Below are 26,297 nucleotides of genomic sequence, written 5' to 3'. Positions count from 1 at the left end.
ACTAACTCTCCGATTGCACCCGGGCTCCCCTAAACACTCGCGCCAGGAAGAAGCGGGCGGGCGACGGGGTCCCTCCCTCTGGGAAGCGCGGTTCCAGCCGGACGCAGCGGACCCCGCCCCCGCGTCCCGCCCACTGCCGGTCGCCAGGCGCGGGGAGGGCCGGGCTTCCGCCCTCCACGTTGTTGTTCCCGATTTGGGCCACGCCCCCAGGGCCTTGGCTGCGGGAGCTTCGTGTTCCCTGCCCAGGACCTGGCCTCAGAGCAAAGGGTGGCCCATGGGGTGGCACAGTCCGTGTCTCCACCCACATCGAATACGCGTGGACAAAGACTGCGGTTTAGGGGAAGGAAAGATAAAGGCTTGGTTTTAAATGGAGGGTGGCGAAAAGGAATGGGGGAGGACAGGTCATGACTGCGAGATTTCCCTTACGGCGTCCCACCCTGGGTTCGCCCAGTGGCCCCATCCGCACCCGCGAATGTGACCTGCAGACACTAGCCCTTTAAACCGAAGGCTGGCGGCGCGGGGTGTCCATGTGGAGCTGCTCCATGCCGTGTTGTCCTGCCCGCCCATTGGCCCGCAGCCCGGTGACGTCGCCTAATAGGATGCGAACGCACTGCGGGGGGAGGAACGGAGGCAAAACGCGGAGCTGGACTACCGCTCCGCTCCTTCCGCTGGTTCTCTGACCGTCTCCAGCCGCCGGCAGCTCCGCCCAGGGGCGGATCCCGGGGGAATTGCGACAGCCGGGCGATTGCGGGATTTAGGTCGCGAGTGGGTGGAGCGTGGAGACCCAGGGTCAGGCCAGTCTCTGCCATTCCCAAGGTTTCCCTGACCCGGAATATCCTGATTGGAGCTCTGTTAAATCTTGAATAGTTCATCCTTCCCTCCCTCCAGCAGGACAGATTTCGTTGTGAACGACCCAAACGCGCCGCCCCGGCCCAACTTGTGGCTTGCAGCAGGGGCGGGGCCAGCTGGAAAGCGGAACCACGGCGCGCACTCCCGGCTCTGACCTCTCCCTCCCTGCCCGGGCCACGTGTGCGCGCGCCGGCTCCAGTGGGCGGGGCCAGCAGCGCAGGACCCGCCCCTCCCTTCGCGAGGCGCCGCGGCCCTGCGGGCGGGGGCTCCGGTCCGGGCTTTGGCTGTGGCCCCGGTGTAGTAGCGGGGGCGGCGGCCGGGGGCAGCGCGGCTCCTTCCCTTGTTGTGTGTGTCGGTGCCTCCTCGCCATCTTGTTGCAAAGCCCTTTCTTGTCGGCGGGACTCCCGGGGGCCGCGGGGCGGGAGGCATCGGAAGGGAGGTAGAGAGGGAGGGGAAGAAGAGAGGCAGTGCCGCCTTTTTTTTTTTTTTTTGCACCCATTTTTTTAAATTTGCAATTTTATATTTTGCAAATATTTTGAGAGACATTGATTTTTCTCCCCGTGCTCCCCCGTTCTTCCCTGCGGAGTGCACTGCGCCGCCCAGCCCTGTCGCCCCCCGGAGGTGATCCCTCCCTCCTGCCTGCCCGCCAGCCTGACCTGTGCCCGGCTCGCGGGCCGCAGCCTCGGCCCCGGCGCGCCCCCGGCAGCTCTCGGCGCGATGAGCATAGAGACGCTACTGGAGGCGGCCCGCTTCCTGGAATGGCAAGCGCAGCAACAACAGAGAGCACGTGGTGAGCGGCCGGGCTGGGCCCCTGGGGCACCGGGGAAGGGGAAGCGAGTGACCCCGGTCCCCGAACCCACGCGAAACCGCGGACAGGGCCCCCTCCCGGGCGGCCCGCGGAGCCTGGCAGCGCACGGCTCCCCGCGAGAGCCGCCGCCCGGGGAGGGGTGATGTGGGCAGTGAAATTAATTAATGAAGTCATTAACATGCAGCGAGGGACCTGGCTCCTGCGGGCGCCACCCCGGCTGCCTGGCACTCCTGTGCCCCTTCCGTGGGGGGCTGCTTTTGCGTGGGCCAGCGGAGCCCTCGGTGGCACTGAGGATGTGTGAGCCGGGGGGTGGGGTGAGGAATGGTGTTGCGTGGGGGTGGCAGGCTCGCGTGTGCGTGCGTGTGTGCACGGGGGATGTGTGATGTGAGCCTCGGGAAAAGCAGATGAACGGACGTGTACACGGGCGTGTGTATAGCACACGAGTGGGCGTGTGTGTAACGGAGTGGGGGTGGGGACTACTCTACGCCGAGCAGCTCTTCGGCTTCCCTGGCCCCGTGGGGAGGGTGCGGGGGGCGCTCCCGGCAGATCTACGCGCCGCTTGGGGCGGAGGCGGCCTTTGCAGAATGAAATGACATCGCGTGTCTTATGATCCTGGCCAGCCCCGCCTGACCCCGCCTCCCAGAGCTGGGCTGGGCCGCGCGTCCGGGGTTTGGGTGAAAGCCGGGCTACTTGGGCGTTTGCGAAATGGCCCGCGGGTCGCTGGGGGGCAGCCCCCGGGTCCCCCTCGTTGCGCCCCGCTTTAGCCGGTGTGGAATGTGGCGTGTCTGCGCGTTCCAAACCCGCTCTCGCCTGGAATGTTGCGTGTGCCTGCGTTCCGAGCCCGTTGGTTACACCGGGTGGTGACGTGGACGGGCTCCGCCCCCGACCACGTGCACCGGGGACACTCCTGCTGGGGACGGTGCGGCCCGGCCCCTCCTCACCGCCTCGCGCTCGGCCGGGGGCGGGGCTTGGGCGGGGCTGGCAAGGGGCCTTGCGCTGGGTTGGGCCCGGACGCGGGTCCCGGCCTCTGGGCACCTCCCAGGGAGAGCCTTTGCCCTGCGAGGGAGGAGCCGAGCTCACCTGTCGGCTCTCGCCCCTAACCTCCTGTATTTGATCCCGAGAGCAAGGGAAATCCTCAGAATCGCAGGGCGACGAGACATTTAGAGCTCACATTTTTCCACTGATCCCCAAAACGTTCCAACCATGCCCCCTGGCATCACCTGGGGCCACGCTGGAATGAGCCAGGTTGAGAAAGAAACTTCGGCGCTTCCTCTAAAGGGAAGAGACTAAGGACTCCTATCTTCACGCGCCCTGTTAGTGGTCCCTGGCTTCAGGGTGCTGCAGAGGGGCTGGGGGGAAAGACCTCCCTTTTCCAGGGTGCTGCCAGAGCCTCGGCTCTGGAACGGTGTGTGTGCAGGACCCGGGGACTCCTGTGCCCTCCCCGCCCCCCAGAATCCCGGCAGGGTTGGTTGTGGTAGAGAGAGTGCTTCGCCCTCCTTTCCTTTCTCTCTGCCTATTGTTGCTTCAATGATGAGTCATGCAGGAGGTAGTAGTGTGTTGTGTGCGCGCGCGCCGCCGTGTGCTGCCGCCGCGGCGGGCGGTGAGGGGGGGAGCGGGGAGCGGCAGCGGGCAAGGGGCGGGGGAGCTGCGGGGCCGCCGGCCTAGTCGGGGCGACCGGCCTCTCAAGGTCAAGAGTCACTGGAGATATGTGAGACCCAGATGCCTGGGTTTTGCAGAAGTGATGGGCGGGAACGTCACCAACACTCCCCGCCTGTTGCCTTGGTGGTCCAGAGCAGGGTCTGGCAGTGGAGAGTGCCCGTGGTGACCAAGAATGCCCTACGTTTGGGCACAGGGGTCAGAGGAAGACCGTGCACAAGGTTCGGAGAGACTAAGTCATCTGCTGCCGCCACCAACACGTTGCAGTTCGAGTACCCACTGTTTAGGCCGAGTTCAGCGGCCTGGTCACCGCTTCTTGGTGTTGGTCAGAGGTCTTTGGAGACGAGTAGGTGCGGAAAGCCAGATCTACTCAAAAACTCACGTACAGGTGGCCAGAACCGGTCCCAGCAGTTTCACCTCCAAAATTCATTTTCTTCTCCCTCTTGATATTCCGTCCTCTGAGCTGGGGCAGGGCGAACGGGAGGGAAGGACATGGTAGATGAACCTGCTGACCAGAACGCTTTCCCAGGACCTAGGACCAGCTCTGGACAGGGATCCTCTTGTCCATTCTCCCTTTCAACCGCAAGCATGGGTTTCTGACCTAGACCAGCCAGTTTGCTCACATGAGGACCCTGCAGACGTGTGTGCCTGTGAGAGACAGAGGAAAGGGCAGAGCTGTCCTGGTGCCCAGCTGGAGGGCCTGGCATGGTCATTCCCAGTGTTCATGGAGGTGGCTCAGATGCAACTCTTCTGCCTTGTTTGGAGGGAGCTGGCTGGAGCGTCCAGAGGCTCCTGACCAACTCTCCAAGGCTTACCCTGGGCCTGCCTTAGACACCAAGCCCTTGTTCATCGAGCAGATGGGAGAATTCCTGTGGCTGCTGGGGCCCACCAGTGTGGCCTCCTCCACCCCAGCCCTGTGCCTGCAGAGCGCCTGGGCCATAGTCGCTTGGGAAGGTTGAAGGGAGCACACTGCCCATGCTCTTGAGTGGGGGCTGAAGCCTTGGCCCCTGGGTCACTGCAGAAGAGCTATATTCTTTGGGGGCAGCTTCTGGGGGGAGCCCAGGGAGGCATGTGAGGGGGCGCACTGTCTGGTGGATGCACAGAACATTCTTTTAAAGAGCCTAAGCGCAGGATGCTCCTGAGGGAGCACCAGCCACCACCAGTTTGGCGGTTCTCCAGTGCACAGGGAGAGGGTTGCTGCTGGGTGGGAAGGGGCAGGAAGCTCTGGTGGGCTGGATCTGGCCCCGGGCAGCTCCTCTTCCTCACCACCCCTGGAACTTTCTCATGCTGCTCCAGGTGTAACTGGGCCCTTCCTGGCACCTGTGAGGTGTACCTGCCTGGTTCTGGGTGAGAGAGGGCAGGTGAGAAGGATGTTGCTACCTCCCAGGTGAGCTTTGAGTTGCTTTAAAATATGGGGAATGGGGGTTGGCTTGCACTCTAGGGTCCCACCTGTCCTTGTGACTCAGGGAGGGCCCTGATCGTTCCTCTGCCTATAGAGAGTGGAGCACAGGTCTCAAGGCCAATGAAAAGTTAGGTCTGTCAGCCAAAGGAATGGACGTGGGGGCTGTGTTAAGCCCCGGGATCCAGAGTCTTCTCCTGGGGTAGGGGAAGGGGCTGGGGACAACTGAGGCTGCGCCCAACTGAGAAGGGCCCTGTCACTGGAACTCAGCAGGCTGCTTGGCCAGTGCGGTCTGTGGGAAGCGGGAGCGCAGGGCTGGTTTTCTCCCGGGCGGTAACCTAAGGTAACCTCCAGTGCCCCGCACTGGAGCAGGCCTGCACCGGCCTGGCATCGCCCCTTCCCGAAGGGCTAGGGAGATCTGGAAGAGGCCCGCTGGCTGGCCCAGCCCCTGAACTCTGGCTGCTGGGAAACCACTGAGGCCTCCCCTCCCAGGACGCTTCCCCCTCCGCTTCCTCCTCGGCCTCTTCCCTCTTCGGGAGGGCTGGGCTGGGAGCAGGCCTGGCTCACACTCCAGTTGTTGATTGGCCAAAGGGCCTGAGACCTCAAGTTTTCTGAGGCCTCTGAGCCAGTAAGAGTGTGGGAGGCGGGTGCTCCCCTCCTCAGGGGCCTTGGCCGACTCCAGTCCCCTGCGCCACCCCTTGCCCAGGTGTTTGGGGCGTGTCCACCAGCCCGAGCTGTCTGCTGCGTTCGTCAGCGGAGCGGGGCATCCGGGGCCAGAGGAGAGGGCAGACTCCAAGGGCCTGGGCCAGCCCCGTAGCCAGGGAACCAGAATGGTGGGGCCTGGGAGAGGACAGGGCAGGCTGGAGATGGAGGTGCCTCCCCTTCCCCTGTTCGCAGCCACCTCCTGAGTGGGCCTTGCCTTCCTGCTGGGCTTTCAGCAGAGATGCTGAGCGGATGGTGGGGTGCACTGCCCTGCTCAGCCCCTACGGAAGAGCCCAGTCTCTTCTTGTTTGGGAGAAATGGTCGCTGCTGTGCCTCCTCCTCCTCAGCTGCCCTCTCTCACCCAGAACCAGGAAGGTGCACTTTCCCCGGTGCCTGGCTGGACTGCTTGGGTATTTGTGGTGTCTCAGGCTGAGCGGGTGTCACTGAGGATGTCAGAGGATGCGTTGGGCCTGGAGGACAGGACGTGCTGGCGCTGCTGCTGCTGATGGTGGGGATGTTGGGGATTTCGGAGAAATGAGTTACGGCAAGACAAGGGTCAGAGAGGGACTCAGTGTGTGTGTTGAATGGTCCCTGAGGAAAACAGGCATTGGGACCCAGCCTCGGAGTCAGGAGTGCTGGGCTGTTTCCACGTGTGAAATGAGGGTGGTGTCCCTGTCTTGCCTGTGATGTGACGTGGGGCCCTTGTGACGATCCAGGGACTGTGAATGTGTGCGAGGCACTTCCTTGTGAGCACGGCAGGTGTCCTCCAGGGGTCAGGAGGCTTGCTGTGGGACCTGCAGCCAATCACTTTGCTCTCTGAGCTTCACTGCCTTCATCTGTGCCACGCAGGCACTGCCTGCCCTCTAGAAGGTGCTTGGTGAACATTGTTAAACGCCTTCCACGGAAGCTGGGATCTGTCAGCACACCCCCTTCTCTGGTGCGAAGTCTTGGGTGGCTGGGCCTCTGCCCGCCTCTCCCACCTCGGCCCTGTGGCTCCTGACCCTTGCTGCCCTTACCCGCCCTCCTCCTCACCCTGCAGGCTGGCAGGTGGCCTGCAGCACCCTCTGACAGCTCTGCTCCACCCTTCCCTTCCACGGCCACCTGTCTTGCCTGCAGCCTGGACTGTCAGCCCCCGTGACTGTCGTCCTGTTCCCTGCTGGCAGGACCAGGTCTGCTCGGTTTGTTCACTGCTGTGCCCCCTGCGCTTTCCCCTGTGCCTGGCTGCACTGGTGGGCTATTTGTGGAGTCTCTCGCTGAGCAGGGGTATCACTGAGTACTGACGGGGCTAGGGTCGGAGTACTCGTTAGGACTGGAGTGCTGGGGCCCTGCTGAGACCGCCCCCTTGTGTTCTCTCTGCGTAGAGGAGCAGGAGCGGCTTCGCTTGGAGCGGGAGCGGGAGCAGGAGCAGAAGAAGGCCAATAGCCTGGCCAGGCTGGCACATGCCCTACCTGTGGAGGAACCCCGCATTGAGGCACCACCCCTGCCTCTGTCTCCGCCGGCTCCCCCGCCCGCACCCCCACCCCCACTTGCCACCCCTGCCCCACTGACTGTCATTCCTATTCCTGTGGTGACCAACTCCCCTCAGCCACTACCCCCACCCCCACCCTTGCCCGCGGCAGCCCAGCCTCTGCCCCTGGCGCCTCGTCAGCCGGCCCTGGTTAGCACCCCTGGACTCAGCATTAAGGAGCCTGCCCCCCTGCCCAGCAGGCCGCAGGTGCCCACCCCTGCGCCCCTACTGCCGGACTCGAAGACCACCGTTCCACCCACGGGCAGCCCCAAGCCTTTGCAGCCCCTCCCCACGCCGATCCTGACCATAGCACCACACCCTGGAGTCCAGCCGCAGCTGGCCCCCCAGCAGCCGCCCCCACCCACCCTTGGGACCCTGAAGTTGGCACCAGCTGAAGAAGTCAAATCCAGTGAACAGAAGAAGAGGCCAGGGGGGTGAGTGGGGTGTGGCAGGGTCGGGCTGCTGGGATGCATAGGAGAGCTGCCCATCCCCTGAGCTGGGTGCAGGACAAGGTACCCTCCCCGGCTGGGGCTTCAGAGGTGTGTCCTGTCTCCCCAGCCTAGAAGTGCCCCCTTCATTTGAACACCTCCTCACTGTGCCCATCTCTATCCTGGGAAGGAATGTCCCCTTACCCCCCGTTCCCAGGCTTCTGTGTTTTCTAACGCCCTCCAAGGCTGAGGCTTGTGGCATTCCGAGGCCTCTGGACAGAGTATGGGCCTCTTGGGTGAGGGCGGGGGTCAACCGGCTGCTTCTGAGTCCCAGGAGCCCTCCCGTCTCCCTCCTGGTGGGACGGAGGGTGACAGGGGTTGTGATTATGAGCACAGATGTGCCCTCCAGGGAGTGGGCGCAGCATGGCACAGGGCGAACATCTCCCATGCTGCTTTGAGACAATGCTGGGGACAAACAGCCTGTGGCAATTTCGGGGGGTGGCGGCGCGGGTCATCAGGAAGGCCGTCTCATCGAGTCCTCCTCCCTGAGCCTCCTATCTGTCTGGGTTTCAGGATCGGAACCAGAGAAGTCCACAACAAATTGGAGAAGAACAGGTGTGTGTGTGTGCGTTGTGTAGCCCGGGCCCCGCCGGTCCGGCCCCAGCTCCCCCGGGCCCTGCCTCCCCCTTATCCCAGCCCTGCCCCGGGCACCGCTGACCGGCGCTCGCCCCTCTCTCCAGGAGGGCCCATCTGAAGGAGTGCTTTGAGACCCTGAAGCGGAACATCCCCAACGTGGATGACAAGAAGACGTCCAATCTGAGCGTGCTGCGGACGGCGCTGCGGTACATCCAGGTATGGGGCCCGGAGGCCGGCGCCGCGCAGCTTCCTCCGCCCTCCCTCCGCCGCCCCTCCCCCGGCCGCGCCCCTCCCCGCCCTCCCGCCCCGGCTGCTCCCCCGCGCCTCCCTCCCGCCTCCACGCGGGCGCTGAGCACATGGCCCGGCTGACGTCAGCGGGGCTCCCTGCCCGCGAGGGCGCGCGTGCGCAGGGGAGGGAGCGGTTCCCCTCCCCCGCCGCTCCCGAGCCCCCGCAGCCTTGGTGTCCCGGGGGCCGTGGGGCGCGCACCGTGACGCTTGGTGCGAGTCCCGGTGGCGGCTCCCGTTCGCGCGTGTCGGTGAAGCCGCCGGAGAGAAGGGCATGGGGCGGCCCGGCGCCTCCTCCCCGGCCGCAGAGCCTGGGCGGGAGCCCAGATTCCGCCCGAATGTCTGTAGCTGTTTGCGGGGAGGGTTGGGTGTGGTCCCCGTCCACGCTGCGGCGCGGGCCGAGCTCCATGTGCCCCGGAGGAGGAAGGTCCTTTCGGAGCGCGTGTGGAGACGCCACGGCCCGAGTGTGGGGTTACGCCTGGGGCGGGGAAAACTGCGATTTGACTGGGCGGCAAAGAGCCCCGGAGCAGCCGAGCCTGAAACACGTCACGCTTTCCTTCCTCCTGGGCTAAGAACGGGGGAGGGGGGTCCCTTTTTTCGGGGCCCTCCCGGCTGCGCGTCTCCTCCCTTTGGGCGTCGCTCCCTCTGCAGCGCTGGGGCCGGGGGCGCCGCCACGTCAGGCAGTTGCCATGGCGGCCTGAGCTTCGGTTTCCTTGGAAACCGGCGGGGCTTCCGCGCGCCGGGCCGGAGGCTGTGGGGGATGGGCCGGCGGCTGCCGAGACGGGGAGCCGTTGGGGATGGAAGGACGTTGGGCTGCCAGCCCGCGTGGGGCTGGGGGCCGGCGAGTCGGGACTCTCCCTGTCCACCCCCTGAGGAAGCTCCGGGGGCCGCGCGGGGTCACGGGCCCCGTGGGAGGGGTGGCGAGGAGGGTCCTGCGCGCGAGAAGCCAGCCGCGGGGCGCCGCCCCTCCCCCGGCCTCGACCGCGGGGTCACGGCCCTGAGGTAACCGGAGCCTGACTTGCTGAGGGAGGGGCGGAGGCGCTGCTTGCTTCGCGACTGCTCCAGGCGGGCGGCTCCCTCCCCGCCTCCCGCGAACGCGCCCTTCCGCCCGCCCTCCCGGCCAGGGGGCGGAGCTGGCGCGCCTCCAGGCCGCTTCCGGGCAGCCGGGAGGGGTGGAGCCGGGTTCGCGGATTGGCTGTAGCGGGCGGGGGCGGTGCTCCCGAGTTGCGGAGGGCGGTGCGGCTGGCGAGGGTGACGAAGGGAAGCCGCGGCCGCGTGGGTGCGCGCGTGCTTCGGGGCGGGGCCTCGGGGCGCCGAGCGGGAGAGGGGCCCCGCGGCCGCGACAGGCCGGTGGCTTATTTCTGGAATGGTTTTGCAGAACGTGGGCTTGGTTGTAGCTTAGTCGCAGGGCTGGCTGAGGGTGTTCATGCAGACACTTCGCGGCAATCCCGACATTCATGTAGCTTTTTTTTTGAGAAATAGGAAGGACTGCATGGCGAGTTCCTCTTTGCAGATACTACTTGCAGAGGGCGCCTTGCGTAACATGTGGGTTTGGAAATGAATCGGAAGGAGACTCAGCGGCAGCCGCAGAAGGAAGCTCTTGAGTTGCTGGGCTCGTTGAAGTAGGAGCCGGGGTGGGCCCCAGGTTGTCCAGAAAGGACACCCATTCTGGTGCTGGTCACAGAAGCAGGAAACTCAAAGGCCTGTCTACAAACCATTTATTCATTGAGATGCTTTTAGCGAAGTCTCTGCTTCTGGGCAATGGGTGGCGAGCAAGTAAAAAAGCCTGGGTCTACGCTCTCCCAGGCTGGGTCTTGTGGCATATGATGAACAGGTCACTCTACCGGGCGACCGGAACTGTTCTGAGGAGGGAGGGTGGTTGTTCCCGAGGAAAGGACATTGAGAGCTGCAGGATAAGTCTGGGTGGGACGGAGCCAAGTGGCGGCCAGGAGCCCAGGTGCAGCCCAGCAGGAGGGAACAGGATGGTTTTTGGAAACAAGCCAGGCACGGTGGCTCGCACCTGAGTCCCAGCTTAGGCTACTTGGGAGGCCCAGGCAGTAAGAGCGCTTGAGCCTAGGGAGTTCGAGGACAGCCTGGGCCAGAGTGTGAGACTTCCGTCTCTAAGAACAAACACGAACATGGTCAGGAGGGTTGTCACTCAGAGATGGGCAGAGTCAAGAGTTGGTCCTGGAGAGACCAGTGGGGCTGTGAAGACGGGGGGGGGGCTTTGTTTGTATGCTGAGAGCAGGAAGCTGTGGGAAGAAAGCAGTGGTCCCCAGCCAGAATCCAGAGTGGCTTAGAGGTGGTCAAAGATTTGAAGACAGCCACAGAAAAGTGGACAGAGACAAGAAAAATAGGTACCAAACTCTGCATCCAGGTAGTCACAGAAAGGAAATGGGTTTAGAATGAAGCAATGTGGGTTAAAGTTAGACCCTGGGGAAATCTTGCAGGGGCCTCTAGGCCTGTGAAGAACTGGACTAGGTGAGAAGAGGAAGCTTTTGATCCATGTCACTCCCTGGCCTAGAACTCTATCCTGCCCACAGGTGGGTTGAGTTCAGGACTGCTGCTTCCAGCCCCCAGCAGCCAGGTTCAAGTGAGAGCTGACTCACCTAGGGCCCCTTGATACAGCCTCAGAGCCAGGTGAAAAGCTACACGCAGGCTGGGCAGGGTGGCTCACGCCTATAATCCCAGCACTTAGGGAGGCCGAGGCGGGGCGGATCACCTGAGGTCAGGAATTCGAGACCATCCTGGCCAACATGGCAAAACCCTGTCTCTACTAAAAATACAAAAATTAGTCCTGCCTGGTGGCACATGCCTGTAATCCCAGCTACTAGGGAGGCTGAGGCAGGAGAATCGCAGAACCCGGGAGGGAGAGGTTGCATTGAGCCAAGATCACACCACTGCACTCCAGCCTGTGTGACAGAGCGGCACTCTGTCTCCAAAAAAAGAAGAGCCACACAGGTGTGTGTGTGTAGGGGCAAGGGAGTTTCCTACTGTCTTCCTAGCAGAAAATGGAGAGAAACTGTTAAGTCCAAAATGACAGAGCGGGCTGTGTGTGGCCTGGGACTGGCAACAGAAGTGTCGAGCTGCCAGGTTTCAGGCCAGTACAGAGCAGGGCTCTCTACCTGGGTTATGTGTTGCAGGCCCTAATGGTTAGAGACACCTGTCACTGGTGAGGGCAGAAATCTGTGCAGGAGGGTGTGGGAAGCTGGCTTCACTGGTGGGTGGGGTTGGAGACTTTGCCAGGCCTGGTCAGGAAAAGCTGCTACAGAACAGCGAAAGTGCTCCCAGCGCAGCGATTCCCAGCCTTTTTGGCAACAGGGAGTCGTTTCCTGGAAGACCATTTTTCCATGGAGAGGGAGGGCAGGGCTGGTTTTGGATGGAAGTGTTCTACCTGCCATCAGGCATTAGTCAGACTCTCCTAAGGAGCACAGGAAACCTAGACTCCCGGGGTGCACAGTTCACGGGAGGACTCCTGCCTCTGTGAGAATCGAATGTCCCACTGATGTGACAGGAGGCTGCGCTCAGGTGGTCCTGTGCCATCGCCGCTCACCTCCTGCGTGCAGCCCTGTTCCTGACAGGCCACAGACCAGTACCTGGGGTTTGGGGACCCCCGCCCTAGGGGATGAAAGCAGGGAAACCTGGGTCTAATGGGTTACTGTCATTCTCCCTGTGATTCAGGGAAGAGACAGGACAGAGATGGAAAGGAACATGGTCACCAGGAGTCGGGACAGCACCCTTCCAGATCCTTCCCCTGGGGTCAAGTCAGCACCCTGTGCGTAGCTTTTCCTGGCCGCCCGTGGGCTCTGGGATCTAAACAGACTCTGCAGCCATCCTCACCTTCATTCACAGCTCGGACAGGGACAGTGTGTGTTGAGACGGAAAGACAAAACATATATATGTGAGAGACTTTGTATGAGCCGGTTCCTGATGAAGTCCTATCTGACAGCCTCGTATTTACTGCCCAGGCAGATGGGCTCTTCTCATTTCATCCCCCCTTTTTTTCCCTGAGACACAAAACTTAATAGAAATTTTGTTTGCAGTTCTTACGTTCTTAGTGTGAGCCGATCTGGGACCCACTGCCCACCAGAAGTGGCCCAGTCCTGGTGCAAGGAGAAAGGGAGGGGTGGAGTGGGAAGAACCCTATTTTTCCTCGGGACTAGGGGGCTGCACCCCCTTCTCCTGCCTCTGGGCTCCAGGAAGGAGAGCAGATAGACTCTCAGGCCTGTGGCTTCTCCTACACACCACTGCCCCCCAGGTTGGAGGAGAGTGAGAGACATAGGGAGAGAAGGGGACAGAGGCAAGAAAAGATGTTGATCAAGAAAGACGAGAACCAGGGGTGAGGGCTGACGGAGAATCAACGATAAAACACCAGTAGGTTGGGCGCGGTGGCTCACGCCTGTAATCCCAACACTTTGGGAGGCCAAGGCGGGCAGATCACCTGAGGTCGGGAATTCAAGACCAGCCTGACCAACATGGAGAAACCCTGTCTCTACTACAAATATAAAATTAGCCACATGCAGTGGCGCATGCCTGTAATCCCAGCTACTCGGGAGGCTGAGGCAGGAGAATCGCTTAAACCTGGGAGGCAGAGGTTGCGGTGAGCCGAGATCATGCCACTGCACTCCAGCCTGGGCAACAAGAGCGAAACTGTTTGAAAAAAACAAACAGTTAAAAAAAAAAAAAAATTGGGGAAGAGTGGGGGAGGGGAATAAAACAAAAATCTACCCCAAATGCAAACCAGCCTGGAAAAAAATGGTGCGGTGCCCGGAAGGTCTTGGAGGCAGGAGGATGTGAAATACAGAAGGACAGTGGGGGAGGTAGGGGCTCAGATGTGGTCTTGGAGCACGGGCAGATAAGATCTAGGGGGTAAGGAGAGGAGGATCCACGTGTGATGAGGGCAGACAGGGTTCAGAGAGGAAAACCAAGCCGGCTGGTGAGTTGTGTATGTGAAGAGCCCGTGGGCCCTGCACCTGGACATGACCAGTAAGCCTGGGAAGCTAGGAGCTCAAGAGCAGGCCAAGAAAGGGACTCGGAAGGCAGCAAGGACACGTGTTGGCATTGCTGGTGGACACAGCGGTTATGACGTGCCTGGGCAGAAAGCTGCCAGCAGGGAGGTCTGTGAGACTTAAAAGAGTAGGATTTAAAAGAGTGTCAGGTCGGAGCACAGGAAAGACCTTGAGTGTGGAGGGGAGCTGGGTCATGGGACGCAAGAGCCATTTCTCATGGATCCGTTTAGCCCAAGTACAGGTGTAGACGGGGGCACATTCCTAGGCTTGGGGGTTGTTCAGCTCAGGGAGTCAGGGCAGTGGGCAGGGTGATGGGGAGGGAGCAGCATGTAAGTGGAGCCTTGTCGAGAAGCATCGCGCACAGTGGAGGGTCGTCCAGGAGGTCAGGGAGCAGGTGCGGACCAGCAGCCAGGAAGGAGTCAATCCCTGGAGATGAGACGGGGTGAGGTCATGTCACCGCCTATTGGGTCATCCTCCAAGGATGTTGAAGTTACCAGGGAGACAAGTGAACCAGGAGGTCGAAGCAGAGGATCCTGGGGTTCTGTAGGGGGTAGCTCATGGCATCAGTGACCGAGCAGAAGTGTGGAAAGTGGATAGGCTGCTGGGGGAGGGATGGGGCCAGAGGCAGAGAAGCCCTGAGGATGAGTTGTGGAGGACATGGAAGGACCCGCACGCCTGGTTGAGCTTGCTCCAGTGGGGCCTGTCCCAAGAGCCCACGCTCCCTGGGAGGAGTGGAGCGAGCCCACACACGCTGGGCCCCCCGGGCAGGGGCATGGACCAGGACAGGTGCGGTCTCCAGCAGCCCCCGTCAGGCTGGGTCCCCTGGTTGCCACAGACTTGCCTCTGGGCCAGCTGATAGGAGAGGTTTGTGGGGACTTTGGGCCCCAAGGCTGCTGCTCAGGGTGTTCTGCTGTCCCGTACTCTGTACCCCAGTCCCTGAAGAGGAAGGAGAAGGAATACGAGCATGAGATGGAGCGGCTGGCGCGAGAGAAGATTGCCACGCAACAGCGGCTGGCAGAGCTCAAGCACGAGCTGAGCCAGTGGATGGACGTGCTGGAGATTGACCGCGTGCTGCGGCAGACGGGCCAGCCCGAGGATGACCAGGCCTCCACCTCCACCGCCTCTGGTGAGCCCCAGCCCCCGCGCTGGCCCCACAGCCCTCAGATGTTACACGTCAAATTCCAGCCTCCCTGGCCAGGCTCTTGCCTACTAGAAAAGATGGCCCCCGTCCCAGCCCCATCACATTCCCACGCCCCCATGAGCATCTACGCCTCCTCCAGCCGCTTGCTTCCCCCGCCCTTCTGACCTGCTCCTGCCCCATGTTCCCCACAGAGGGTGAGGACAACATAGACGAGGATATGGAGGAGGACCGGGCGGGCCTGGGCCCACCTAAGCTGAGCCATCGTCCCCAGCCGGAGCTGCTGAAGTCCACCCTGCCACCCCCCAGCACCACCCCTGCGCCTCTGCCTCCACACCCGCACCCTCACCCCCACTCCGTGGCCCTGTCTCCTGCCCACCTACCCGTGCAGCAGCAGCAGCCACAGCAGAAGACCCCTCTGCCAGCCCCTCCTCCCCCACCGGCTGCCCCTGCCCAGACACTGGTGCCAGCTCCGGCCCATCTGGTGGCAACGGCTGGGGGTGGCTCCACGGTCATCGCCCACACAGCCACCACTCACGCTTCAGTCATCCAGACTGTGAACCACGTTCTGCAGGGGCCAGGCGGCAAGCACATCGCCCACATCGCCCCCTCGGCCCCCAGCCCTGCTGTGCAGCTGGCGCCTGCCACACCCCCCATTGGGCACATCACAGTGCACCCTGCCACCCTCAACCATGTGGCCCACTTGGGCTCCCAGCTGCCCTTGTACCCGCAGCCCGTGGCCGTGAGCCAGCCCGTGGCAGTAAGCCACATCGCCCACACCCTCTCGCACCAGCAAGTGAACGGCACAGCCGGCCTGGGGCCCCCGGCTACTGTCATGGCGAAGCCGGCCGTGGGGGCTCAGGTGGTGCACCACCCCCAGCTGGTGGGCCAGACCGTGCTCAACCCTGTGACCATGGTCACCATGCCCTCCTTCCCAGTCAGCACGCTCAAGCTGGCTTGAGGACGAGGCCACTCGGAGGCCCCCAGTGGGGACAGGGAGGGGGACCTGTCCCCCACTCTCTCACCCACCAGCTCCACACATTCCAGCCAGGCCCAGGCCCGCCCCCCCCACCCACCCCCAGGCCTCCTAGGGGAAGGGGGTGCAAAGACTCTGAGCCAAGGGAGGGAAGGGCCACCCAGAGAGTTGGGCATAGGGCAGGGGGCTACCCTGCTGCACTAGGACTTGGTAAGATGACTCTGAGAAAATGCGAGACTCTGGTGGAACGTGCCACCTGTCCGGCCCAGTGCCAGCCCCAGCGCCGCTCCTGCTTCCCCTCCCTGTCCTTGGAAATCAGTGCGATGTGGACATCACGCTCGCTGACTTCTCCCCTGCCCTGCCCCACCTTCCTGTGCTGCTGCTGCTGCTATTGCTGTCTGGTGAGATGGCCCAGGCCCCGGCTTTCCTCCGGAGCGTCAGTGTTTTCTTCCCAGGTCTTTGCAGGGGAAATGGGGGAAGCAGAACCGAAGCCACTTGGCCCAGAAAGCTGCGGACTGGGGTGATAAGGGGCCCTGCTCTGAGTACAGGTGACAGATCATAGGAAGTGGCTGGTCTGGAGTCCCACCCGGACAGGTGGGGCCCCAGCCTGGGGTTCTCTGACCCATTTGCAGTCACTGTGATTCGTTACCGTAGAAACTACTTAAAATGATTCTCTACCAACAATAAACCAAACCCAGCCACTGCCAAGCTTCCTGTGTCCTCAACCCAAGCCCTGCCAGGGGGCTCTGGGCCTCAGGAGGGCAGGCTGAGGTGGGGAAGGAAGGGCTCGGCTGTCCTGCCCCCTCCCCTGTCTCCTGCAGCCTGGGTCTGGATGGGACGAGAGCCACTGGGCATCTGTCCCCAGTCCCTAGCTCTGGGCTTGGCTCTTGGCTTCCAGAAGGCAGCAAAGAGGGGCGCTGTCCTGTGTTCAGCCCCTGATCTCTGACCTCTGCTGAGTGCTGGGCACTCCTCCGAGGGACAGGTGGGCCTGGCGGTCTGTGGACTTTGGGCGCCTCCTGCAGTCTGGGAGACATGGACCAGCAGCTGGTCTTGTTTCCAGGAGCATAGAAGCCACATCGTTGAGGCATCAGAAAGGTAAAAACGCAGTGGCTTTGCTAAGCCCTAAGCCTGTCCCCAGACCAACCCTGGGGGCCTCTACAGAACAGGGCCGGAGCTAGGGCTGCTGCTTCTGCTTCAGCCCTGTGTCCTTCCATCCCCTCCACACACACCTTCTCCAGGGGGCACTTTTGAGTGGGCCCTCCCTGGGGAGCTGCTGGGCAGCACCACCTTTCTCTGAGAAAAGGTCCTGTGTTGGGTCAAGGACAGGGCTGAACGTGGAACGGGCAGGAGTCAAGGGCTCCGTGTTAGGGCGTGGCTTCCTCTGCCTCTGCCTGGGCAGCCTGCGTTGGCCTCTCCTTGTATGTGGATATTTATGACAAGTGGCCTTGTGTCAGACACGCTCCGCTCCCCACCTGGACACACACCAGTGGCCTTTCAGTGTAGCGGGAGGAAGCCAGCGTCCCTGGGTGTGCAGTTCACACTGATGGGCTGGGGCAGGGGCCTGGGCAGGCGAGGGGGCCAGGAGGGAGGGGACAGAGTTGAGGATTTCCTGGAGTGCCCTGCAGGCACAGAGGAGGTCAGCACAGGTCTTGAATAGATGTTCTTTTGAAATAAAGAATCCTTAGATGCCTAAGAATTCCCTTCCCATTCCCTCCTGGTCCTGGACATCTCCCAGGGGACTGTTTCCTCATTTCTCTCTCCTGGTGTGGGTAAAGGGACAGTTACAAACCAGGTCGCCACCCTCAGAGGCTGAGCCCTGTACCCACCCCAGCACAGCCACCTCCGCCAGACCCCCTGGCTCTGGGAGAGCCAGCTTTGCTATTCCCATTGTGACAGCGATGGCAGGCCTGACCCCCCGGACGGTCAGTGTGTGGAGCTCGCCCCTCCCTCGGCCTGCCCACCTCTCCCTGCATCCTGAGGCCAGTGGCTCCCGGGCCTGCACAGATACCTCATCATCCACCCGCTGCCCCTCCCCGTCCCTGTGCCCCAGCAGTGGGGGCCTGCAAATCTAGTGCCGAATGACTGTCCAGATTAGTGACGATGGGTGTTGCTGTTGTTCTTGTTGTCGTTTGTGAACGCTGTGATGCTGTGTGCCCAAGTGGGCAGCCACCACCCAGCCCTTCCTTGGGCGCCTCCCCCTGAGAGCTGTCAGGACCACGTATGTCCTCACCCTGTGGGACCGCCTGCCACTCCCTCCCTAGCCCTTCCAGCCTGGGACACACACACACACACACACGCGCGCACACACACACACACACACACACACACACACATCTTACCTCTCATGCGTGTTTTACCTTTTGATGTTCAGAGTGGCTCACTGGCTGGGAGTCCTTACCTCCGGGAGAGGGGGAGGTTGGTTCCTTGGGGGGGGGGGCCAAAGGCAGGGAATGCCTGGAGGGTAACTTGGGGGTCACCATGACCCCTTCTGTCTCCAGAAACAGCTGCTTCTCCCCCTATCCCAGGGTCCCACCCCCAACCCCCAAAGAGGTGGCCCTTGTTTACAGTGAGGACTCGGCCACTCTGTCTCTGTTTCCTGAAATATAAACTGTAGCGACCCCAGACTGTAGAGATTTTTATGTGTTTGGATACATCTGCTGTGTGGGAAAAAAAAAAACAAAAACTACAAAAACCCTAATTTTGTACATACTGTATTTTTACTATTGAACTGTATTCTAGTGGCTGTTCATGCTCCAAGACTTTAGTTACCGAGACATGAATACTATCCATGTAATAAGCACTTGCCTGGAATAAAATATAAAACTGAAATAAACCTGCACTGAAACCTGAGATGGAGCTGCCAGCCTGCAGCATCTGGGTCATTTTATTGCAAAAGGAGGCAGAGGCCTGTGGGGAAGCGTGCGGCAGGAGCGGCGAGATCACCTGTCTCAACCCTGTCTGCCCAGCGGAGGCCTCAAGCAGCTCTGACCGGGTGCCTCCGCCGCTCTGAAAATGCCAGTTCTGGTCGGTCTGAAACTTCTGCAGTTTCGTATTTCCTCAGACCATTTTACAAGTATTATCTTGTTTCATCTTTCAACAGCCAAGTGAAGTAAATAAGCAAGACTTAGCCCCATTTTGGCAGATAAGGAAACAGGATTGAGGTGGCCCAGTGACTTGTGGCCACACGGCTAGCTGGAGACTTCGCTGGAGCTGCAGTCAGACCTCTCCACTGGGTACAGAGCTCTCACCCAGCATCTGCCACCCTTTGTGGCACCCGGGGCCAGTCCTAGACTCGGATCCGATAAAAAAGGTACAGGGGAGTTGCCCCAGGATCTGGGCACGGAGGGTGAGAGCTTCCAGAGAAGCTGCTGCTTGGGGTGTGGTTATGACAGGTCAGTCGGAGAGTCCATAAAGCTGTCCTCTAAGGGACAGGAACAAGGGGGAGAAGAGGCTGGAGGTCAGGGGCCAAAGAGCCGTGTTCTCAGCCGGGCTGGTAGCCCCTTGTCCCTGCGGCTGTCCTCTCTCCCTGGGCAGGCTGTCTTGGGAGGTGGTGGTGTGGGGAGTGAGGTCAGGAAGCCACTAGCTGGGCCTTGCTGGAGACCAGGCTGGCTGAGGGACCCAGTTTCTCATTTCCACCCTGACAGTACCTGTCTGACTCCCAGTCCCCGCAGGGGAGACAGACTCTGTGTCTCTTCCTGAGGTGGGGTGGGTAGGGGTTACCCTTGAGGAAGGGAGTGGTGTCTTGGATCCTGTTCTCTGAAAGAGAACGGTTGACTTCAAAAAGTTCAGGCCGGGTGCAGTGGCTCACGCCTGTAATCCCAGCACTTTGGGAGGCTGAGGTGGGCGGATCACCTGAGGTCAGGAGTTTTGAGACCAGCCTGGCCAACATGGCGAAACCCCGTCTCTACTACAAATACAAAAATGAGCCGGGCATGGTGGTGCCGTAGTGCCAGCTACTCAGGAGGCTGAGGGAGGAGAATCATTTGAACCCGGGGGGCGGAGGCTGCAGTGAGCTGAGATCCTGCCACTGCACTCCAGCCCCGGAGACAGAGCGAGACTCTGTCTCAAAAAATTTTTAAGGCCGGGCGCGGTGGCTCAAGTCTGTAATCCCAGCACTTTGGGAGGCCGAGACGGGCGGATCACGAGGTCAGGAGATCGAGACCATCCTGGCTAACACGGTGAAACCCCGTCTCTACTAAAAAAATACCAAAAACTAGCCGGGCGAGGTGGCGGGCGCCTGTAGTCCCAGCTACTCGGGAGGCTGAGGCAGGAGAATGGCGTGAACCCGGGAGGCGGAGCTTGCAGTGAGCTGAGATCCGGCCACTGCACTCCAGCCCGGGCGACAGAGCAAGACTCCGCCTCAAAAAAAAAAAAAAAAAAAAATTAAAACATTAAAATGAAAGTTCTGAATCCAGAATCCTCCCCACTGCCCTTTTCACTTGTGAGACGCGGGCTCCCTCTGCTGGTAGCTCCCGGAAGAGCTGGGTCACTTCCACTAGCCCACTAGTGCCGCTTTAGGGAAGAGGTAGGGTGAGGGTTAACCCTTCCTGGGTGCGTACTCCGTGCCAGGCCCTGTGCCCACTGGGAACACAAATGAAGACCCTCCCCTGGCAGTGATGAGTTGGCTGTCATCTGAGGGCTGTCACTAACTCTTTAGGCAGAAGCTGTACTCAAAGCTCCCCCTCACCCACAGCTCAGCTGAAGCTTGTAAGAAAGGGGCCTGTGGTCAGGATCAAGTATGAATCCAGGTACGTCCGTTTACCAGCCCCTGTTCTGTAAGAGGAAGACCTGACTTTCCAGAGTGCGAAGGTTCCTCGAGATGGTGTTTCGAGAGCCCACTGTGCTGCTTGCTCTTCCTGCCCCCGGCTGTCCCATGATTTTGGCTTCGGGATTCCCTCTGGTCCCAGGATCCCATTCCAGTAGTCTGGGGGAGTAGGGCAGGATGGAAATGTGTGAAGGAACTGGGTTACTCCCAGGCTAGGTGAAATTCCCTTTAGGTGGTCGCAGCAAAGGGAATTCTGATTCCTCCAGGCAACAGTCAGCTGGCAGGTGGGGGGTGTTCCCCGGAAGGGCTCATCAAGTTCCCTGGCCCCAGAGCTCTGCATCAACTGGTTTCTTTGTTTGGGCAGCTCTGGCCACTAGTCTGTATTCTTTCCTAAAAGCTGGGTTCAGGGCCACGTGCAGTGGCTCAAGCCTGTAATCCCAGCACTTCGGGAGGCCAAGGTGGGAGGACTGCCTGAGGCCAGAGTTCAAGACCAGCCTAAGCAACATAGTGAGCCTCTGCCTCTACCAAAAAAATATAAAAATTAGCCATGGTGGTGCGCCTGTAGCCCTAGCTACTTGGGAGGCTGAGTTGGGAGGATTGCTTGAGCCTAGGAGTTCAAGGCTGCCGTGAGCCGTGATCATACCATTGCACTCCATCCTGGGAGAGACAGCAAGACTCCGTGTCTGTCTCTCTCTCCACATATATATACACACACACACATATATATAAAATAAAGCTGGGTTCAACCTGCTAGGATCATGGGCTGGGGTCTTTAGCTTTGAGTGAGTGGACAACAGGCCCTAATGTCCAGGAAGCCAGTGTCCTCTAGAACAGAAAACATGTTGGGTGACTGGTGTCTTCTCCCTGGAGCCATCGACGATGGGACCAGTAGCACTCTGGTTGGGGAAGGGCAGGAAGCGAGGTGGAGACCTGTTACAGCTGGGCCTGTCCATAGCTCAGCAGGGTCTGACTCCTCCTGACACTCCCCTCAGGCCTCTCAGACAGTGCTCAGGGGGTGAGAGCCACGCCCACAGGGCAGCTCCGTCGCCACCGGCTGCAGTGGCATAGTCAAGCTCCAGCTTTTCATTGCAGCCTGGTCAGGAGGGCAGGCAGGGGGTAGGGATGGGACAGGGACCTTCTCTCATCCACAGGCTAGAGGGGCCACTGGTCATCGTGAGATGGGGCCATGACTCTGGGGTGAGGTCCCCTGAAGGGTGCTGAGTACTTGAGGTTTGGCTATCAAATCACCCTGACTTCCTGACCAGCCCACACCCTCCAGACTGGCGGCTGGAGTACCTCTCTCTTGGAAACTTTAGTACTTTTTGCTGTCCTCGCCTTTTGGGGCTGGCCAGCTGTGGAGCTTAAAGAAGGCATGTGGTCTCTCAGTGTCCAGTCCCAGAGGCGTCTGTGTTGACAAATGCTGTTTATTGGTCTGTTACACAGAAGAGTATAGTTTCTGAGGCAAAAACCATACGCACTCTGCTCCTCACAAAACCACGGAGTTACTAAGGCAGGCACACGATGGCCACACGTGCTTGGTGGAGGCCGAGGACTCATGGACCACAAGGATGGACAATGGGACGGTGTGGCCCCCAGACAGGCTATGCAATGCCCGGGGGCAGGGCTGGGCTGGGCAGGCTGTCCTGGGTGCAGAAGGGTGTGGGGCCCTTTGTCATGTTTCTCAAATGCAGAGTCTGCCAGACTGCTGGCTGTGGACAGGCCCAGCCCCAGGCAGGGCCTCCAGGTCCCAGGGCAAGGCCTAGCCTGCATGTGTTGGGGTGGAGGAGGAAGTGGGGATGGCCAAGCAAGCAGCATGCCTAGGCCTGGGGGCAGGAGCTATGCCCTTCCTGGCACCCCCGTGGACACAGCTCCTCCAAGGGGGTTTCTGGGTGCCTAGGCCTCTTGGCATCCTGAGATGCATGTGGAAGGCGGAGCTAGCTTTGCTTCTCACCAGGGACAGAAGGGACACCCATGCATCCCCTGCCTCCCCCAGCCCCAGGGACGCAGCAGATGTCTGCGACAGATAATGGGCTGCCCCAGAACTGAGGCCTGTCCCTGAGAGGAGACTGTGACCAGATTGCTCCCCTACACAGTCACCCTGGCATTCCTCAGAGCAAGTGCTCCGGTCGCATTCCAGATCGTCCACTGGCAAGAGCGTCACTTACACGTGGTTTTCAGAGAAGTACCTAATGCAGAACGCAAGGGTGGGGTGGCAGGAGTGAGGCTGTACAGATACACAGAGGTACACCGTACAGGGCCGCGAGGCCTGGGGGTCACCTCAGGTGGCCAAAGGCAGTGGCAGTGCTGCTGAGGTGGGCTGCTCCCTTCCAGGGCCCACATCTTCTGACTGCCCTAGAATCTCAGGGGAGCGGCCTGAAGGTGACCCAGGCCTCCTGCACCCAGGACATATGCCTAAACCGGCAGCATTTCTGGCTGCTCCAGCTGGGGCTGGTGCACACACAATATATTGGGGCTGCAAAGGGACCCTCAGACGGGACACAGCACAGAGCCTCTCGCCCTCTGCCATCCCAGCTAAGTAGGGCCCAGGCCACTATAGCCCGTTATCATGGGGAGTAGAGTAGGTATGTCCCCCAAGGCAGCTGCTCCCTGAGGCTGGCCGCTCCCATCCCGGCCCTGATCCGAGGACATCCTGGCCCCTGGCTTGCCCTGCGGGGTCAGCACTGCCGGGAGTCGGATCCCAGGCTCACAGTCACTTTGTCAGGAACAGAGGTGGGGTCGGCTGGTGGCTGGGGCGGTCTGGGCGGTGATTCCCCTGCGCCTCTCCCTGCCGGAGCCCAGGCGCCCAAGGTCCAGGCTCTGCACGGCTGCTGCCTCCCGGCCCCAGCTCACTTGTTCTCTATGAGCAGCTGCACCTTGTGGACGAGGTCCCGAGCGAGCCGCAGGATCTCCTGGGCATCGTGATGCTCAGCGCGTTCTGGGGGGAAACACGGACAGCTGTAGGGAGGCCCAGAGAAAGGGCAGCAGGCTGGGAGGTGGCTGACTACCTTGCTCTGTTTCCATCTGCTCTGCTAGATTCTTGACATCCCTGCCTTTGGGGAAGGGCCCCCAGAATTCCTGAGAACCCTCCAACTGTGTGCAGGGCACAGGTGGGGGCCTCCACACCCCTGCTGGCGGCAGCCGGGATGGCTGGAGCAGCTCGTACCGTTGAAAAACTTGATGATATCGGTGAAGTCCATGTTGTTGCCGCGGATGACCTCGCGGTAGGCCTCCACCAGGGCCAGGGCGATGAATAGGACAAAGTGCTCCGACGAGATGTGCCTGGCTGCCCAGATCACCTCCCACACAGCAAACACATCCTCGTACAGCAGTTCTGGGGATAGTAAGCGGCTGCTGCTCACCTGTCCCAGCCGCATTCTGGGGCTAAGGCTGGGATTGAGGCTGGGGCTGGGGCTGAGGCTGGGGCTGGGGCTGACACTGGCTGGCCTGGCTGGCTGCTCATGGGCCTCTATTAAATGGAGCCAGGTGAGGAGTCAGAGCTTCAGGAGCCAAAGTCCTGGGATTCTCTCCATGACACAGCCTGGCTCAAGAATGGGGGTTCTGTACCCCATACCAAGGCCCCGTCCTTTTCTTGGGTAATTTCTGCACACTGAGCTCCTACAGACTCTATGCCTGCACTTCAGCCGGGCAGCTCCGTCACAGGCCTCCCATCTTGGTGCTCAGGAATGCTTTGGTTTGAAAAAAGTTCCCCAAACCATGACCTATGAGAGTTATAATTGTCAACCCTGGCAGCACTTTGGGAGATTTTGTTTTCTTTTTAATTTTTTCTTTCTTTTTTTTTTTTTTTGAGACAGAGTCTGGCTCTGTTGCCCAGGCTGGAGTGCAGTGGTACAATCTCAGCTCACTGTAACCTCACCTCCACTACAGGCACCCGCCACCACGCCTGGCTGATTTTTGTATTTTTAGTAGAGATGGAGTTTCGTTGGCCAGGCTGGCCTCGAACCCCTGACCTCAAGTGATCTGCTTGCCTCGGCCTCCCAAAGTGCTGGGATTACAGGTATGAGCCACTGCACCCAGCCAAATTTTTTCTTTCTATTTTAGAAATTAAAGACAGGGTCTGGCTATGTTGCCTAGGCTGGTCTCAAGTTCCTGGGCAGTCCTCTCACCTTGATTTCCCACAGTGCTGGGATTATAGGCATGAGCCACTGTGTCTGTCAGGGAGCATTTAAGAACACATAGGCCCAGGCAGCCACAGTTAGTAAGTCTGGGGCTGGGTGGGGCCCAGGGTACTGGTAGTCTTTTAAAGCTCCCCAGGTGGTTCCAAGGTCCGCTTAGGATTGAGAACTGTTGGCTTTGGGGACTGCCCCAACCTCAGCCCCATGACCCAACCCATTTCTTACCCCTCTTAAAATCCAGCAGGAACCAGCGATAACAGAAGTAGAAGTGGGTGTAGTCTCCATTCTGATGCATCAGCTCAAACAGCTCTGAGTCCAGGATCTTATGTGGGTGGGAAAAGGGAGAGCCCTGAGCCGATGCTTCCTCTCTGGCCACCACTCACCCTCCGCTCACGCCCAGGGATGCACGCGATCCCCAGACCTGGCAGTGGGTGTGTCTGTTGCCCCGTGCCCCGCGGTGCACTCTCTCCCCCTTGGATCTCCTTATGGAGGCTGGGTTGCTCCCTGCTACCCCTCCTATCACCCATCTCTCAGGGCTGCTTTATTTTTAGGGTTATACGATTTTCTGGGTATCTGATGTCATCAGCAACCCCTGTTCGCCAGAACTTTCATGGGCACGAGAATTCACACACACTCCTCAATTTCTAACATGGAGACCATGGGTTTTGGTTTTTTGTTTTTGAGGTGGAGTCTCGCTCTGTCGCCAGGCTGGAGTGCAGTGGCGCAATCTCGGCTCACTGCAACGTCCACCCCTCGGGTTCGAGCGATTCTCCTGCCTCAGCCTCCTGAGTAGCTGGGACTATAGGCGCCCCCCAACGCCAAGTTAATTTTTGTATTTTTAGTAGAGGTGGGGTTTCACGATGTTGACCAGGCTGGTTTCGAACTCCTGACTTCGTCATCCGCCCGCCTCAGCCTCCCAAAGTGCTGGGATGACAGGCCTGAGCAGCCTAGCCCGGTCAAAACCATGTCTTTTAAAATGAAAGAAATTAAGTTTCTATGTCAAGTATGTTTTTGAAAAGCTCCCTAGCCTTCCTGTGGACGATGGACAAGCCTAGCACTGCCTGCTCCCGTGCCCATGGGTGGCAACCGGCCTCACCTGGATGAGGGAGCGCATGTTGGCAAAGTGGGTGTCCATGGCACCCCCGTTGGGGAAGTTCTGGCTCATCCTCTTCATGAGGTGGCTGAAGCAGCTGTAGGCCAGCTGATCTGAGGGGAGACCGGGGTAAAGCTGGCAGGGCAGGAGACTCGGGACAGGGCTGGCTCCCATTCCTGCTCTTCCAGACCTGGCCACCCTCTTGTCCTTTCTCCAGCTTCTGCAGCCTAGTCCCACGTCCCATCCCTCACCGTTGTTGAGGGGGACCAGGAGAGGTGCCCAGTCCCACGTCCCCCCATCCCTCACCATTGTCCAGGGTGACCGGGAGAGGCGCCCAGTCCCACGTCCCCCCATCCCTCACTGTTGTCTAGGGTGACCGGGAGAGGTGCTCATCCCCCATCCCTCACCGTTGTCGAGGGTGACCAGGAGAGGGGCCAGCAGATCGCACATGCCCTGCACATAGCCCACGTCAAGGTGCTCCCACACGTAGCTGAAAGGCAGGGGCAGTCACTGTGGCTGTGCCCCATTCTTCCCTGCCTCACGATCCCTGGGGAAAAGGCCTCCAGAGCCACCTGCCGCCCACCCGGAAGTCAGCCTTTCCCCGACCCTAAGCCATGTACCGTGCACCCCCCACAGGGAGACAATGGGAAACAACCCACGGGCCCTCCCAAGACACTCGGGACTTAGGGAGAGACAAGGCCGTCATGCTTGGTACGTGGGCCGCGGGGGCGGGGATGAGGGACAGCTTCCTGCAGAAGGGCAGCTGAAGTGGAGGTCTGGTGACCTCTAAGAATGAAGAGAGGCGGGGAAGGGGTGCTGCAGGGAAGAAGCTCTCCAGGCAGGGGAGCCAAGTGTGATTCGGGAGCAGGAGGGAGGAGCAGGGCACCTTCCGGACCTCATCTTTCAGAGGAAC

General features: G+C 60.5%; 2 protein-coding genes across 3 annotated transcripts in view; one reads left to right on the top strand and one right to left on the bottom strand.

Moving 5' to 3' along the window:
- The first annotated feature begins 1,138 nt into the window (after nt 1-1,138).
- MNT (MAX network transcriptional repressor) lies at nt 1,139-18,243 on the top strand. Of its 2 annotated transcripts, none has more exons than XM_023184774.2 (6): nt 1,139-1,639; nt 6,776-7,355; nt 7,923-7,964; nt 8,090-8,201; nt 14,213-14,405; nt 14,612-18,243. In XM_023184774.2, the coding sequence occupies exons 1-6, from the start codon at nt 1,567-1,569 to the stop codon at nt 15,376-15,378; spliced, it is 1,767 nt and encodes a 588-aa protein (XP_023040542.1). In that variant the 5' UTR covers nt 1,139-1,566; the 3' UTR covers nt 15,379-18,243. The 2 variants fall into 2 exon arrangements, with proteins under 2 accessions (XP_023040542.1, XP_023040543.1); XM_023184775.1 differs by lacking the exon at nt 1,139-1,639 and adding an exon at nt 5,277-5,922.
- Nucleotides 18,244-21,565: 3,322 nt separating this feature from the next.
- SGSM2 (small G protein signaling modulator 2) overlaps nt 21,566-26,297 on the bottom strand; it is a 49,047-nt gene continuing 44,315 nt past the window's right edge. The window contains exons 18-23 of the mRNA XM_031934284.1: nt 26,044-26,133; nt 25,792-25,874; nt 25,388-25,497; nt 24,517-24,613; nt 23,322-23,489; nt 21,566-23,093 (exon numbers count right to left, since the gene is read on the bottom strand). Coding sequence (XP_031790144.1) covers nt 23,005-23,093; nt 23,322-23,489; nt 24,517-24,613; nt 25,388-25,497; nt 25,792-25,874; nt 26,044-26,133 — 637 coding nt within the window. The 3' untranslated portion in view covers nt 21,566-23,004. The remainder of the gene's footprint in view (nt 23,094-23,321; nt 23,490-24,516; nt 24,614-25,387; nt 25,498-25,791; nt 25,875-26,043; nt 26,134-26,297) is intronic.

The sequence above is a fragment of the Piliocolobus tephrosceles genome, chromosome 16, assembly GCF_002776525.5.
Source record: "Piliocolobus tephrosceles isolate RC106 chromosome 16, ASM277652v3, whole genome shotgun sequence".
Taxonomy (NCBI): Eukaryota; Metazoa; Chordata; class Mammalia; order Primates; family Cercopithecidae; genus Piliocolobus; species Piliocolobus tephrosceles.
Note: the sequence above shows the minus strand (reverse complement) of the source record. Positions and strands in the feature narration are given on the sequence as shown.